Here is a 12,271-nt window from a genome sequence, read left to right on the forward strand (position 1 = left end):
GCCTAGTCTTGATGCCTGATATATTAGGCTGCCAAAGGTCCCGTGCCCAGAATCCAAGCTCCTACTGTTTTCTTTTGTCGATCCAACCCAAGAATAACAGGCATGGGTTTCGCGCTTGCTTGCTACCTGTGATCAAGCACCCGTCCATGGTGGGCATTTATCCCCCTTCGACTCCTCGCGTTTCACCAACAGCCTTGCCATCCCCATTCCTTGAAGGGAGTCTATCAAGATTCCCAGTTTTGCGCAGCTCTTCAATCGGAGTCCTCAGCAACTCCAACGCCGCTCTTTTCCATCACCGCCGCCGAGTTCTCCTTCTCCTCATGCTCCAAAGTCCAGAATACACTTAGGCGACCGTCCTCGTTCTATCTCAGCCGATATAGACAAACTCAGGATGGCATTCAGCATGGCGACTGCAGACCCTCCCGCCGAACTGGGACCCGAACTTCCAGATCTATGTGCGGAGGTAAGTCCTTTGGATTCCGTGTACACTCGATCAACTCCGGCCGTAAGGCTGCTAATGCTCGGGTCAGGAAGTCGGTTTCAAAGGCGTTTCCGGCGATAGTAACGTCCAACTCCTCCCTACACCTTGGCCTGCCGATGCGCTTCCTGCCCCTTCCTCGACCTTACTCGCTGTCGCAGCCACCAAAGGCATAGTAGTCGGTGCTGGTCCGAACACCTTATGTGTTGCGTCTACTGAGTCCGTCAGAGCGGCTATATCCTCAGATGACGGGAAAGAGAAGGTCAAGACAAAGCCGTTCCAACCGCAAGCGACTATCTCGCTTCCCGGACGACCTACGCATATAGCTTTTGCCTCTGGCGATAGCGCCCTGGTGCTTGCGACGGAAAGCGGGACCCATCTGTCAGTCTTTGAGACAGGAAGCTTACTACAGCCTAATTCGCAGCCTGCTATATCCATTCCTACCAATGGCGCCACTTTCCGGACTGTTGCGCCCAATCCAGCCCAGGCGGAGGATTCCCATTCATCCCTTGTGGCCTTGGTAACGAACGCTGGCGAGTTGTTAATGGCGGACCTCAAGGCCGGCAACCTTGTCGCGGGAGCAAATGGGAACATCTTGAAAACCGATGTTAGCTCTGTTGGGTGGAGTAACAAAGGCAAGCAACTCGTAGCTGGCCTCGTGGACGGAACTGGTTATGTGATGACTCCAGATGGCGTGCAGAAGGACCTCATCCCTAAGCCTTCAGATCTCACAGATCCCTGTCACGGTAAATTTCAACGTCCAAACAGCCCGTTTTTGTATAGCTAATTTTGCCTAGTATCATCCATCGCGTGGCTTGAGAACGATATCTTCTTGATGGTGTATACTCCGAATGTTGCAGAAGATGATACGGGACTGACTCCCTCGTCTTCATACTATATCATCACTAGAAGAAAGCAGCAGCCTTTCTTGATACAGAAGCTGCCTGAATTGGCTAGCCCTTTCGGTTATAAACGTGCACCGGCTTACCAGTTCATCGCACGTATCCGGAATTACAAGCCACATCTGACGGACGCTTTGATTGTGTCTTCCACGGCATCTGCAGACATTGGATTAATTACTAGGTCTTCTCAAGCACTAGCGAGTGACGATAGTGCCAGAGCCATCGTGGGACAATTTGCTACGACGGAAGTGAATGACGACTCCAAAAAAGCTTCGGTTCCCTTAAAGGACTCAATCGACGAAACGTCAGTCATAGGTTTGGGTCTTGATTTTTCAAGTTCAGAACCTGTCATAGCCCCCATTCAAGGAGAGGACATTGCTGAAAGCTCAACTCCCTTGCCCAATCTCCTCCTATTGAACCATGAGGGCGTTCTATGTTCTTGGTGGTTCATATATAACGAGTCAATCCGGCAAAAGGTACCATACGACGGATTGACTTCTGTTAAAACGCAAGTACCACCTGCGCTGCAATCGCAATCAACACAACCGCAGCCCGCGGCCCAGTCACCTTTTGCGCAGCCATCCTTTGGCAGCCCGGCTGCACCATCTAGTTTTGGCACCACAGGCTTCGGCAAGCCGTCTGCGGCACCTGCATTTGGCAGTCCATCAGTTCCAGGAACCCCTCAGCAACCCAGTTTTGGAAAACCTTCATTTGGCACGCCTGCCTTTGCCACACCCGCCTTCGGGGCGCCTGCCTTTGGCGCGCCCGCTGCGTTGGGCTCGAATGCACCCAAGTTCGGTCAATCTGGATTTGGACAGTCGTCGACCCCCGTGAAAAGTCTTTTTGGAGCATCTGGTGCTCCCGCAGGAGGTGGTTTCGGTTCGTTCGCGAACGTAAGTGGTGGCGGTGGTTTCGCCAGTCTGGCCACGTCAAAGCCCTCGGAGGGGTCTCCCTTTGGCAAACTGCCTAGCGAAAATCCGTTCGGGAAATCTTCTGGGACCTCATTATTTGGTGCCCAGTCCGAGACCACCGCATTCACTCCCCAGAAAACGGAGGAGTCCAAGGGGGCTTTTGGTGCGGGTTCCAGTGGTTTCGTCCTTGGGTCAACTTTCAAGGGGGATGGTACTGCCGTTGATGATGCGCCGAAGCCCGAAAAACCTTCTGGGTTGTTCTCATTCGGCTCCTCGTTCGATGAAATGGTCTCTACGCCTAGCAAAACCAGCCCGCCTACAGAAGCCATGGATGACATTGAGGACTCGAATGCTACTAGTCAAAACCTTCCGGCAGCAAAGGAACCAGCACCCTCCCTATTTGGTGCAAGCTCGAAACCCTCCACTGGATCGTCGATTTTCGGATCTTTTGGATCTCAGACGCAAAACCAATCACCATTTGGTTCAGCACAAACGAGCAAGTCTCCATTTTCACTACTTGGAAATAAAAAAGCCGACAACCAAGCGCCAAGTCCCTCGTCGGCACCCTCGGAGAAGACTGCAGTGGCTAGCCCACCTCTCACCAAAGCCAAGTCACCTGAACCTGAACCGCCCCTTCCCCCTGACTCTACAAGCAGGGCCGTATATGGTCCGGGTGACACATCTGCATCTTCCAATGTCTCAAAAAGCTCTGTTGATGATGCACCTCTACCACCGGATTTCACAGCGTCCCGAAAGTCTCCTGAGCCTGAAAGCGAACCTCCTTTGCCGCCTGATTTCCTCACGCGGCCTAAGAAAGAAGAACAAGAGGAAGAGGAGGAACCAGTGAAGGCGGAAGAGGCACCATTGCCTCCAGACTTCACGAAGCCAAGTGCGCCCTTCGGGAAAGAGTCTCCCCTGGTCCAAGATGAATCGGACGCAGGCTCGGATGTCGGGTCGGACGCAGATGAATCACAGAAGGGCCCCCCCGAGGATGAGTCTGAGTTCGAATACAGTGGTGATGACAACACGCATGAAGTCAAGGAACCGAGCGTTGAGTCATCACCAGAGAGTTCTTTCGATGCCAAACACATGGGTGAAGGTCCAGCTGGTGGGCTGTTTGGCAAGAAGCAGTTATTTGGGGAAATAAGCAAGCCTTTGTTCCCTCAAACAGCACAAAGTCGCGAACCTCCGAGGTCTCCTAGCCCGATACGGCCTCCTCGTGCTCGACAAGGTCTCCCGAATACTGAAAATCTCCGCTCTATCAGTGCTCCTCACAAGCCTGGAGATGCTCTTGCTGCCCGAAAAGCCTCTCTCACCGAACTAGCAAAGCGCGAAGAGCTCCGACAACCGGCGCGCAGCCCAGCGCGGCAGTCTGAACCTCAGCCTGTCGAGACGGAAGAAGAAGCCTTGTCCGATGATGAAGACGAGCGACTCCGTGCGGACCTTAATAGGCCACTGGAACCCGTACCAACACTAGACCCCTTCCTACCTCACCAGGATTACACAGGTGAAACCTCGAAACCTGGTATTCCCGGCCAAATTGAGAGGCTTTACCGCGATATCAATTCCATGGTTGATACTCTTGGGATAAACGCGCGCTCCTTGTCTTCTTTTCTTCTTTATCAACAAAAGTCAACTGACTCCAATTGGATCAACATACTGAGAAGTGATAGCCCAACTGATATTCTGGATGAGAAACTGCTTCTTCGGCAAATTGAGGATTTGGATTCTACCGCCAGTGCCCTTGCAGATTCTCTTGAGAAGCACAGAGTGCAAGGGGTGGAAGAGAAGCTTGAAAGCTGCAGAGAGCTGTTGGGTAAGGACATCTTCACGCTTCGCAGCCAATGTGCTAGTATCAGAAAGACGCTTGACGCGTACACCGATGCTGCATCAATCGTTTCCGCACCTCTTTCCGCAGAGCAAGCAAACCTCCAACAGGATCTTCGGACATCGTCAGCCGAAATCCAGACAAAATTGGCAGAACTCGAATCTGCTGTATCTCTTCTACGAGCTAAGATTGCAGATTCTCCACGCGCGGATGGATCACGGCCCTCTACTAGGCGGCCCACGGTCGAAGCTGTCACGTCAACCATTGCAACAATGATGAACATGGTCGAAAGCAAGAGCGGTGATATTGATGTTTTAGAAGTTCAGATGAAGAAGCTGGGCTTCGATACATCGGCTGCTCCCGCCAGCCGGGAGGGATCTCCTTTCGCGACCCCGCGAAAAGGTCTGAGCAGACTCCCTGCTACTCCTGGATCTCGCGGGACTCTGGAAGATCCAGTCAGTTCGTACCACACACCGGATTCTACTTCCCGAGGCGTAAATATGCGTTCGAGCATCAACGGCTCGGCAAAAGCGAGTAGACTCCGGCTTGTAGGGCTTGTGAACGACGGAGGGGACAGAAGGGAGGTCGCGCAGTGGAAGGCCAAAATGCAGCGCAAGCAGCATCTTTTGGGTAGCCTCAGAAAAGCCATCGAGGAGAAGGAGACGAAGGTCCGGAGCGTGGACGATCTTTAGGACTCTACAAGTTGTCTATTGCATATTTATTGGGATGTCCCATTCTTGCTACGAACGGTGATCCCAACGAGTCACGGCATGGAGCAATCGGGGACGGCAGTGTTGTTATTTGTACTGTACATAGATCTTGCTCTATTTTTGCTTTGACACCGGCAGGAGTTGGGTCGCTGTTAGTCGGCTAATAAAATGATCAACGATATTTTGTTGGATCTTAATGACCTAGCACAAATAGATGCAGAGTACAGATATTAATATGGTCTGTAGCACTGCATCATTCTCATGAAGTTATGGAATGCTTTTGCAATGGATTAGGTATACCTTTTCGCGGCGTTTTCTAAGACACCCGCTTCAGAGCATATCAATTGGAGGGTTAGACATTCTAGTCAACACAAGGCTACCAGTCAGTCATACTCAAGTCAACAGCAGCTAAAATCAGGGAGTCTAACAGATCAATAACAGCGCTCTGTGCCTTTCGATAATGAGGATTAACCCGCCAATATCACTTACAGATCTCGGGCGGAAATGCTTAAATGCACCATATCCACGTGACCACGCGACTCATCGTGGAGACGCGATGCTGGGAACCACTCTTATTATCGATCGCAAAACCGATTCGCAGAGCGAACGCCTATAGCAGTGTCAGGGTGAGATCATTGACGAAAAGATGCGCAGAGACACACGCCTCTATGACTAGAAGCAATTTGAAGACCCATTTAAAATGGCTCTTGGATCAAGGCCCGTCGCTACATCCAGTCCTGACGCCGCTCGCGTGGGACACCCATGTCAATCCGACCGGCTCTCAAAACAATCCGGACCCAATGTTGAATTTGATTGAGAACCACCAAGAGCTCAGCATTAAGGACTCGCAGCCTATTCTCAAATCGGCGATCAATGACCCCGCGGGCAATGTGATTGGTATCGAATCCGACAAAGATATGCCGCGCCTAATGTTAGATCATGGGTTGTCAGCGAGCAAACCACGGATGCTCAGCGCCGAAGAGTCACATAACTCGACTCGCAAGGCATCCAAAAGTTCGTCCGTAAGACTGGAAGTCAGCCAGACTCCTCGAATTAAAATGGTTGAAGGTACAACTGCTTCCCCGCCAACATAATGAGAGATATTAGATCGACTGATACACGACACTGCGTAGAACTTCCCAGTACGATTCCATCCTTTCGAGATCGCAAAGAGCAAGCAATACCGCCCGTACGGCTGAAACGGAAGCTGGACATACCGTCTTCGTTTCAGGATATTGACACAATTGATTTGACTGAGGATTTCGACTCTAACGCGCTATCGTCCGATATTAGGGAGGAGTTTGATGAGCTACACCGGCCTCGGACTGAAGACGCTGCCCCTAGAAAGAACCCCACCGACAAGCGAGGAAAGAAGAGAAAGAGTGGTGAAGACGCGTCTGACCTCTTGCCTTTGAGAGAGCCTACTCGCAGGGCTTGCTCACCTCTCGTCTCCAGTAAGACAGTACAATTTGACCGATACGTCTCAACACTCGTCCCTCGTCCGACTTTGAAAGACGACGTCCCTGCGTCCAGACATAAGAAGCAGGAGGAGTCACCTTTAACAGCTCCCAACAGAGCTGTGTCTGTCGCGGAGTCAGAAGTTGAGAGTATTGGTAGCTTGTTTGATCTGGTCGAGACAAAGCAGCCCTCGCCTCATGTGACCAAAAATTCGTTGTATGCTGCTCCGCCTTTGGAAGAGCATTCGAGCACCCAGCAACCGAGCCTTTCACCGTCACCGGAACCAAGAGAGCCAATATCCCCGGATTCCATGGACATCCCAGAGACTACCCGCCCCACTGCTCTATGCCCTAGCACTACGGAACCTCATAGCTCACGCGCACTACTGCCGCCGCAATCGGATTCTGAACCGAGATATCAGGATGTTGAAAGATTCTTGCAAATTCCTGCGGAGTCATTGAGGCGCTTGGTGACATGCTTGGAAGACACTATTAAAAAGAACTCGGGGATCGTTTACCAAGGAATGTTGAATGGCGAAAACACTTCTGAACTGCACGCAATAGTATCGAAGAATGGCACACTCACAGCTCAAATCCGAACAGTCAAGGCCTTAACTGCACAGAAGTCTGCCTACTTGTCGCGCGAAGCAGAATCAAAAGCTCTGAAAGATGACATTATGCATGCCCTGAACCAAGGAACATCGAATGTCTTGCCGAAAATTGAAAAGCAGAAGGAAATTACATCACAACTGAGAGATATGGAGGCTAATATGTGTCTCCTGTTGCGGGAGGCTGATTTGTTCTCGGTCATGAAAGAGTTCTCTCCGGAAACCAGAGAAATCGAACTGCAGCGATTGCATTCTTTACCTGCAACTACAGCGCCTAGCATTCTTGGCGGCGCTGAGAACAAAAATTATCGCAACAGTCCTGTCGCAGGCAATAGTGCCTTTAAACCAGATTACGATGCAAGGGAATCTCGCCTGGTTACTTCAAAGTACAGAACAAGCTCTTTTACTGGTAGTCTCGGGATTCCGGAGGCTAACCGTACCAAATACCATGAAGTAATGAGTGACGATGAGACGACCTTTACCGGAAACATGGGATCTACTCTGCCGCCGGTGGAAGATTCTGACGACTTCGATATGGATGTCTTGGATGAGGATATTCTGGAAGCCGCAGTCAATTGCCAGGAAGAGCAACTGTTCACAGAAGATAGACATGAACCATACAGTCGTCCAGTATTTGCTGAAACCTCAGGAAATGTCCGCAGGCTTCCCGCCACGCAGAAATCTCAAACTCATGGTACACTTTGGGGTCAGCATCCGTGGACGAAGGATGTGAAGATTGCCCTAAAAGAGAGATTTCACCTTAGGGGATTCCGACCTAATCAACTTGAAGCAATTGACTCGACCTTGAGTGGAAAAGATACATTTGTGCTGATGCCAACGGGAGGAGGGAAGTCTCTTTGCTACCAGCTGCCGTCTGTTATCTCCAGCGGCTCAACCAGGGGCGTTACCCTTGTGATTTCTCCACTTCTCAGTTTGATGCAGGACCAGGTCTCCCACTTGCGACAAAATAAGATCAAAGCATATCTGATCAATGGTGATACGCCATCAGAAGAACGTCAATGGATCATGAGTACCTTATCTAGTCATAATCCTGAAACGCACATCGAGCTCCTCTACATCACACCGGAAATGATTAGCAAAAGCCACGCTCTTACTGACCGCATTGAAAAGCTCTGTAGCATCCAGAAGCTCGCGCGGGTTGTCATTGACGAGGCCCACTGCGTCAGTCAATGGGGCCACGATTTCCGTCCGGACTACAAACAGATCGGCGCATTTCGAGCACGGATACCTGGTGTTCCACTGATGGCGCTGACGGCGACAGCAACGGAAAATGTTAAGGTCGATGTGATACACAACCTTAGAATGCAGGGTTGCGAAGTATTCACCCAAAGCTTCAACAGGCCGAACCTTACATATGAGGTTCGTCGCAAGGGAAAGCATGCCGAACTTCTTGACAGCATAGCGGACACAATCAAGTCAACGTATCGAAACAAATGTGGCATCGTTTATTGCCTCTCACGAAACACCTGCGAAAAGGTAGCTGAAGCCCTTCGAACAAACTACCGCATCAAAGCCGAGCATTACCATGCAGGCTTGGATGCGGAAACGCGTGCACGGACTCAACAACGATGGCAAGCTGGAGATGTGCATGTCATAGTTGCTACGATTGCTTTCGGTATGGGTATCGATAAGCCAGATGTGCGATTCGTAATACATCACAGCATTCCCAAAAGCCTGGAAGGATACTACCAGGAAACCGGACGCGCTGGGCGTGATGGCAGACGCTCTGGCTGCTACCTTTATTTCTCTCACCGGGATGTCAGTACAATGCAGAGCATGATCGAAAAGAACGAGGATTCTGATGACGTACAAAAAAGTCGACAGACCAGAATGCTGAATGACGTGGTGAAATACTGTGAGAATGCGAATGATTGCAGGAGAGTTCAGATACTTGCATATTTTAGCGAATCATTTAAACGCCAGGACTGCAATGCTTCTTGCGACAACTGCAAATCAGGGGACACCTTTGAGGTACAAGATTTTTCAGAACACGCCTCAGCAGCAATTAAGATTGTTCGGTACTTTCAGGAACGAAACGAAAGGGCAACACTTTCATACTGTGTGAACATTTTTCGTGGAACCACGAAGTCATTCAGGTCACCTGAGCACCGGGAGGCGCCCTCCTTCGGTGATGGTTCGGGCATAGCAGTTGGTGACGCGGAACGACTCTTTCGCAAATTGCATAGTGAAAGAGCATTGACAGAAGAGAACATAGTGAATAGGGGCAATTTCCCCATCCAGTACGTCAAACTGGGGCCACGTGCATCCGACTTCGAGAGCGGCCGACGGCGCCTCAGGCTTGATGTTCGAGTATCTCATGATGGCAGTGGCCGACCACGGGGCAATGTTGGGCGGAATTACTTACCGCAATCTACCAACGTCTCGTCACCAGTTCGGTCAGCAAATCGGCGTCGATTGGAACGTTACCGGCACGTAGATTCTGCAGCAAACGAGTCCGACACCGATGTGGATAGCGATGGATTTGAGAAAGTTCGCATTGCTGGTAGGAAGGAGCGAAAGAAAAAACTCATTCCCGGACCCCCGATCACCCAAGGCGACCGTTTTGACCAACTGGACCATCTTCACAGAGCTGTTGCGGAAGACTTCATGGTCTATGCCAAAAACTATTGCCAAGAGGTGCGGTTTCACTTTCTCACTGTTCTCTGTCGGGGGTGTTGCTAATTCCTGCCGCTAGGTGGTTATGGATAAAGGGCTTAGGAACCAGCCTTTCAGTGATACAATCCTTCGTGAGATGGTCATGGTCTTCCCCAAAGGTAGGAGTAGACTGGTTTATTTAGATGGAATCGATCTGCAACAGTTGCTAATACAGACGCAGACAAAGGGGAAATGCTCCAAATTCCCAACATAGATCCAGACAAGGTTCACCGATACGGTGACAAGATACTCAAATTACTTCGGGACACCAAACAACGTTTGTCTGAACTAAAGCAGGCGGGTGACGATGTCGATGGCGTTGTCCCTGACCCCAACCATCACAACGTGGTTAACATTAGCGATGATGAATTCAGCGATGCCGATGATGTCTTTATGTATGAAGACGATATCTTGCAGCCTGATGACGCAATCGTTACCAGTGAATATTTCTCAAGATCTCAGCAACCATTCGAGGACAATTCGGGTGATGAGTACCACCCCTCACAAAAAGCTAGCATTTCCAAGTCACAGAAACAGAAGAACACCAGCAAACGACCTCCTCGTCGAAAGAGCGGCGGTGCAAAACAAAGGGCGAAAGTTACACGCAAACCCAAGACAAGTAGCCGCTCGCAAGGCCGCTCCAATTCGCGAAAAGAGACCAAGGGAAGACAAAAGCAACCCACAGGCCAGATAGCTATGATGCCGATTTAACATTTGTTGGTTTTCCCTTTCGTCTATTGTTTATTATGATGAATTCTATGTCACTGGCGGATGAGTAGCTTCAGTTTCTGTTATTGGTCACATTGCATGTTTAGGCGTTTTGCTCGGCTCGGATCTTTTTAATGAACATGATATCCATTCAGGTATTATATAGGGCGTTGCAGATTAGTTAGATGCAAATATACTAATCTTAGATCCTTTCGGCGGCCTCCGCTGGTACCTTGAAGGTCTAGCTGCAACCCATCAATAGTCGGTTTAGTCACTCAATGAACGCCCGAAATCAATCAACCTTAACCGTCTAGCGTCGCGTGGGTGAAATTGAGCAACCTTGGCCCTAACTAAAAACCTGGATGCGGCTGAATCACGCGGTAAATATGTATAGGACGAACCTGCCTCTAGTAGAGCATCGAGTAGTTCATGTATTTCAGTCGCTGCAACCTCTTTCCTACTTGATGGCTGGTTGCTTTGCTGCCCGGTCTGGCGACGAAGCATATCATCAATCCGATGCTGACTGTTGTCTTGACTATCCTCTTCTGCGGCCTTGGGTTTCTTCGGTTTACCGTGGCGTGTGTACCCAGCGGCCAATGTAGCTTCAGAAACTTCAGCTACATCTCCAACTGCCGGGCCTCCCAAATCTTCAGCTGCTATCAGCGACGCAAGGGTTTCATCACAGAAACTATGTAGTGCAGTCCTGATGCGGACCGTGTCTTTGTCGAGGTCCTCTTTCTTCCGCCGTTGTTCTTTCAGAAATTCTCGCGCAACTTCAGAAGGCAGTTTCTCATGGCTTGCTGACTTGTCTTTCCGTATAGTATCTATTCTTCTTCGTAACCCATCCCTTATCGCTTGCGCATCGTGTAAGTTCTTTTCCTCGGTCTTCAAACGTTGTCGCGCACTCGCTAGATTCTCCGCTGTTGCTACAACCGAGACTTTACATTCATTGATTATGCGCGATGTCTCTTCAAGTGCAATTAGGGACGGTAGTGGCGATTCTGGCGGTGGTAGGTTTGACTCCGATTTCAAAAGCGAGTCGTAGGCCTTCTTCGCTCGCCGTATTTGTGCAATGCGAGATGAAGGATCTGTGCCTATTTCGGAGATGCCATTGGCATTGGCGGCACGAAGCTGTATTGCATTAGCCTGTTTGGTCTGATATTATTCTTAGCATATGTGACATAATCGTTGCCGGCGAACCTTGCGCAAATCTTCTTCCTGCTGCTTGACTCGCTCTTGGAGCTCTCTGAGCGTAATATCCAACTTTCTCTCGTACGTCTGGATGTCGGACGAGCTTGCCCGCTGTTCGTCGTAAAAATTCTCAGCCTTTCGACGGTCCTCAGTAAATCTTTGCACTTTCTCTATTCGTTCTTGAGGTATCTCCATCTTGCGATCTGAAAACAGCATCACACCAGACACACTGTTGGTCCAAACGCGTCTGTTCTTCGACGCACTCGGGATGCACGCTTCCACGTGACCTAACTTACCTGAAGCGGACTAGCGTGAAGCCAGCGATCGTCTCACTCTCAACCTCACCTCTTCACCGTGACAACCACCTCCTGACAACTCTTCCCCGTCTTGACCTCCTCGCCTTTGCTGCCCTCGTCTCTCTTCTTGTCGACGTGCTGATAGCGCCTGACTGGTTGATTCTCTGCATCAACCCTACACTCTATACGAGTATTCCGGCTCTTCAGGGCGTTGGTTGCGATAGTTGTGTTGTACACCAGCACAAACGAAAGCGTCCGTAATTTAGAAGGGGAAAAGATAGAACGAGCCAGCAGTCGTTCCATCTCTTTGAGTCTCTTTCTTACTCTGATAATTCCTCTTCCCCGCGCATTGCACTCGTCAGCTCCCAGCACGCCCGACCCTTACAGTATATCTCCTACTTTTCATCGCCCAACACAAGCACACTCCGCTTTCATCGTACCCGATCAGATTCAAGTCGTTTCCTCTTGTCTCATCCTATCCCAACACTGCTTTGCCTCGCAAAGCC

At 50.2% G+C, this 12,271-nt stretch overlaps 3 protein-coding genes across 3 annotated transcripts; 2 read left to right on the plus strand and 1 right to left on the minus strand.

The window, feature by feature from the left end:
* The first annotated feature begins 106 nt into the window (after positions 1-106).
* Positions 107-4,989, plus strand: BDW70DRAFT_85696 (FG-nucleoporin NUP159). Its single transcript, XM_073745040.1, has 3 exons — positions 107-463; positions 531-1,224; positions 1,276-4,989. Exons 1-3 carry the CDS (start codon positions 392-394, stop codon positions 4,809-4,811), a joined length of 4,302 nt encoding a protein of 1,433 aa, XP_073594057.1. The 5' UTR covers positions 107-391; the 3' UTR covers positions 4,812-4,989.
* Positions 4,990-5,497: 508 nt separating this feature from the next.
* Positions 5,498-10,281, plus strand: BDW70DRAFT_151827 (RecQ family helicase MusN; the record flags this gene model as incomplete). The annotated part of the gene is made up of 4 exons (XM_073739348.1): positions 5,498-5,897; positions 5,963-9,552; positions 9,611-9,689; positions 9,746-10,281. 4 exons carry the CDS (start codon positions 5,498-5,500, stop codon positions 10,279-10,281), a joined length of 4,605 nt encoding a protein of 1,534 aa, XP_073594058.1.
* Positions 10,282-10,545: 264 nt separating this feature from the next.
* BDW70DRAFT_161868 (uncharacterized protein) lies at positions 10,546-11,664 on the minus strand (the record flags this gene model as incomplete). Its single annotated transcript, XM_073741040.1, has 2 exons — positions 10,546-11,409; positions 11,479-11,664. The coding sequence occupies 2 exons, from the start codon at positions 11,662-11,664 to the stop codon at positions 10,546-10,548; spliced, it is 1,050 nt and encodes a 349-aa protein (XP_073594059.1).
* Between the last annotated feature and the right edge of the window lie 607 nt (positions 11,665-12,271).

Source organism: Aspergillus foveolatus, assembly GCF_047715535.1.
Source record: "Aspergillus foveolatus strain CBS 279.81 unplaced genomic scaffold BDW70scaffold_41, whole genome shotgun sequence".
Taxonomy (NCBI): domain Eukaryota; kingdom Fungi; phylum Ascomycota; class Eurotiomycetes; order Eurotiales; family Aspergillaceae; genus Aspergillus; species Aspergillus foveolatus.

Excerpts from the sequence above, each read along its gene's own strand:
- BDW70DRAFT_85696 (XM_073745040.1), top strand. The coding sequence starts at position 392 with ATGGCATTCAGCATGGCGACTGCAGACCCTCCCGCCGAACTGGGACCC. Across the intron at positions 464-530 it reads TTCCAGATCTATGTGCGGAG|GAAGTCGGTTTCAAAGGCGT; the intron begins GTAAGTCCTTTG and ends TGCTCGGGTCAG. Across the intron at positions 1,225-1,275 it reads TCTCACAGATCCCTGTCACG|TATCATCCATCGCGTGGCTT; the intron begins GTAAATTTCAAC and ends AATTTTGCCTAG.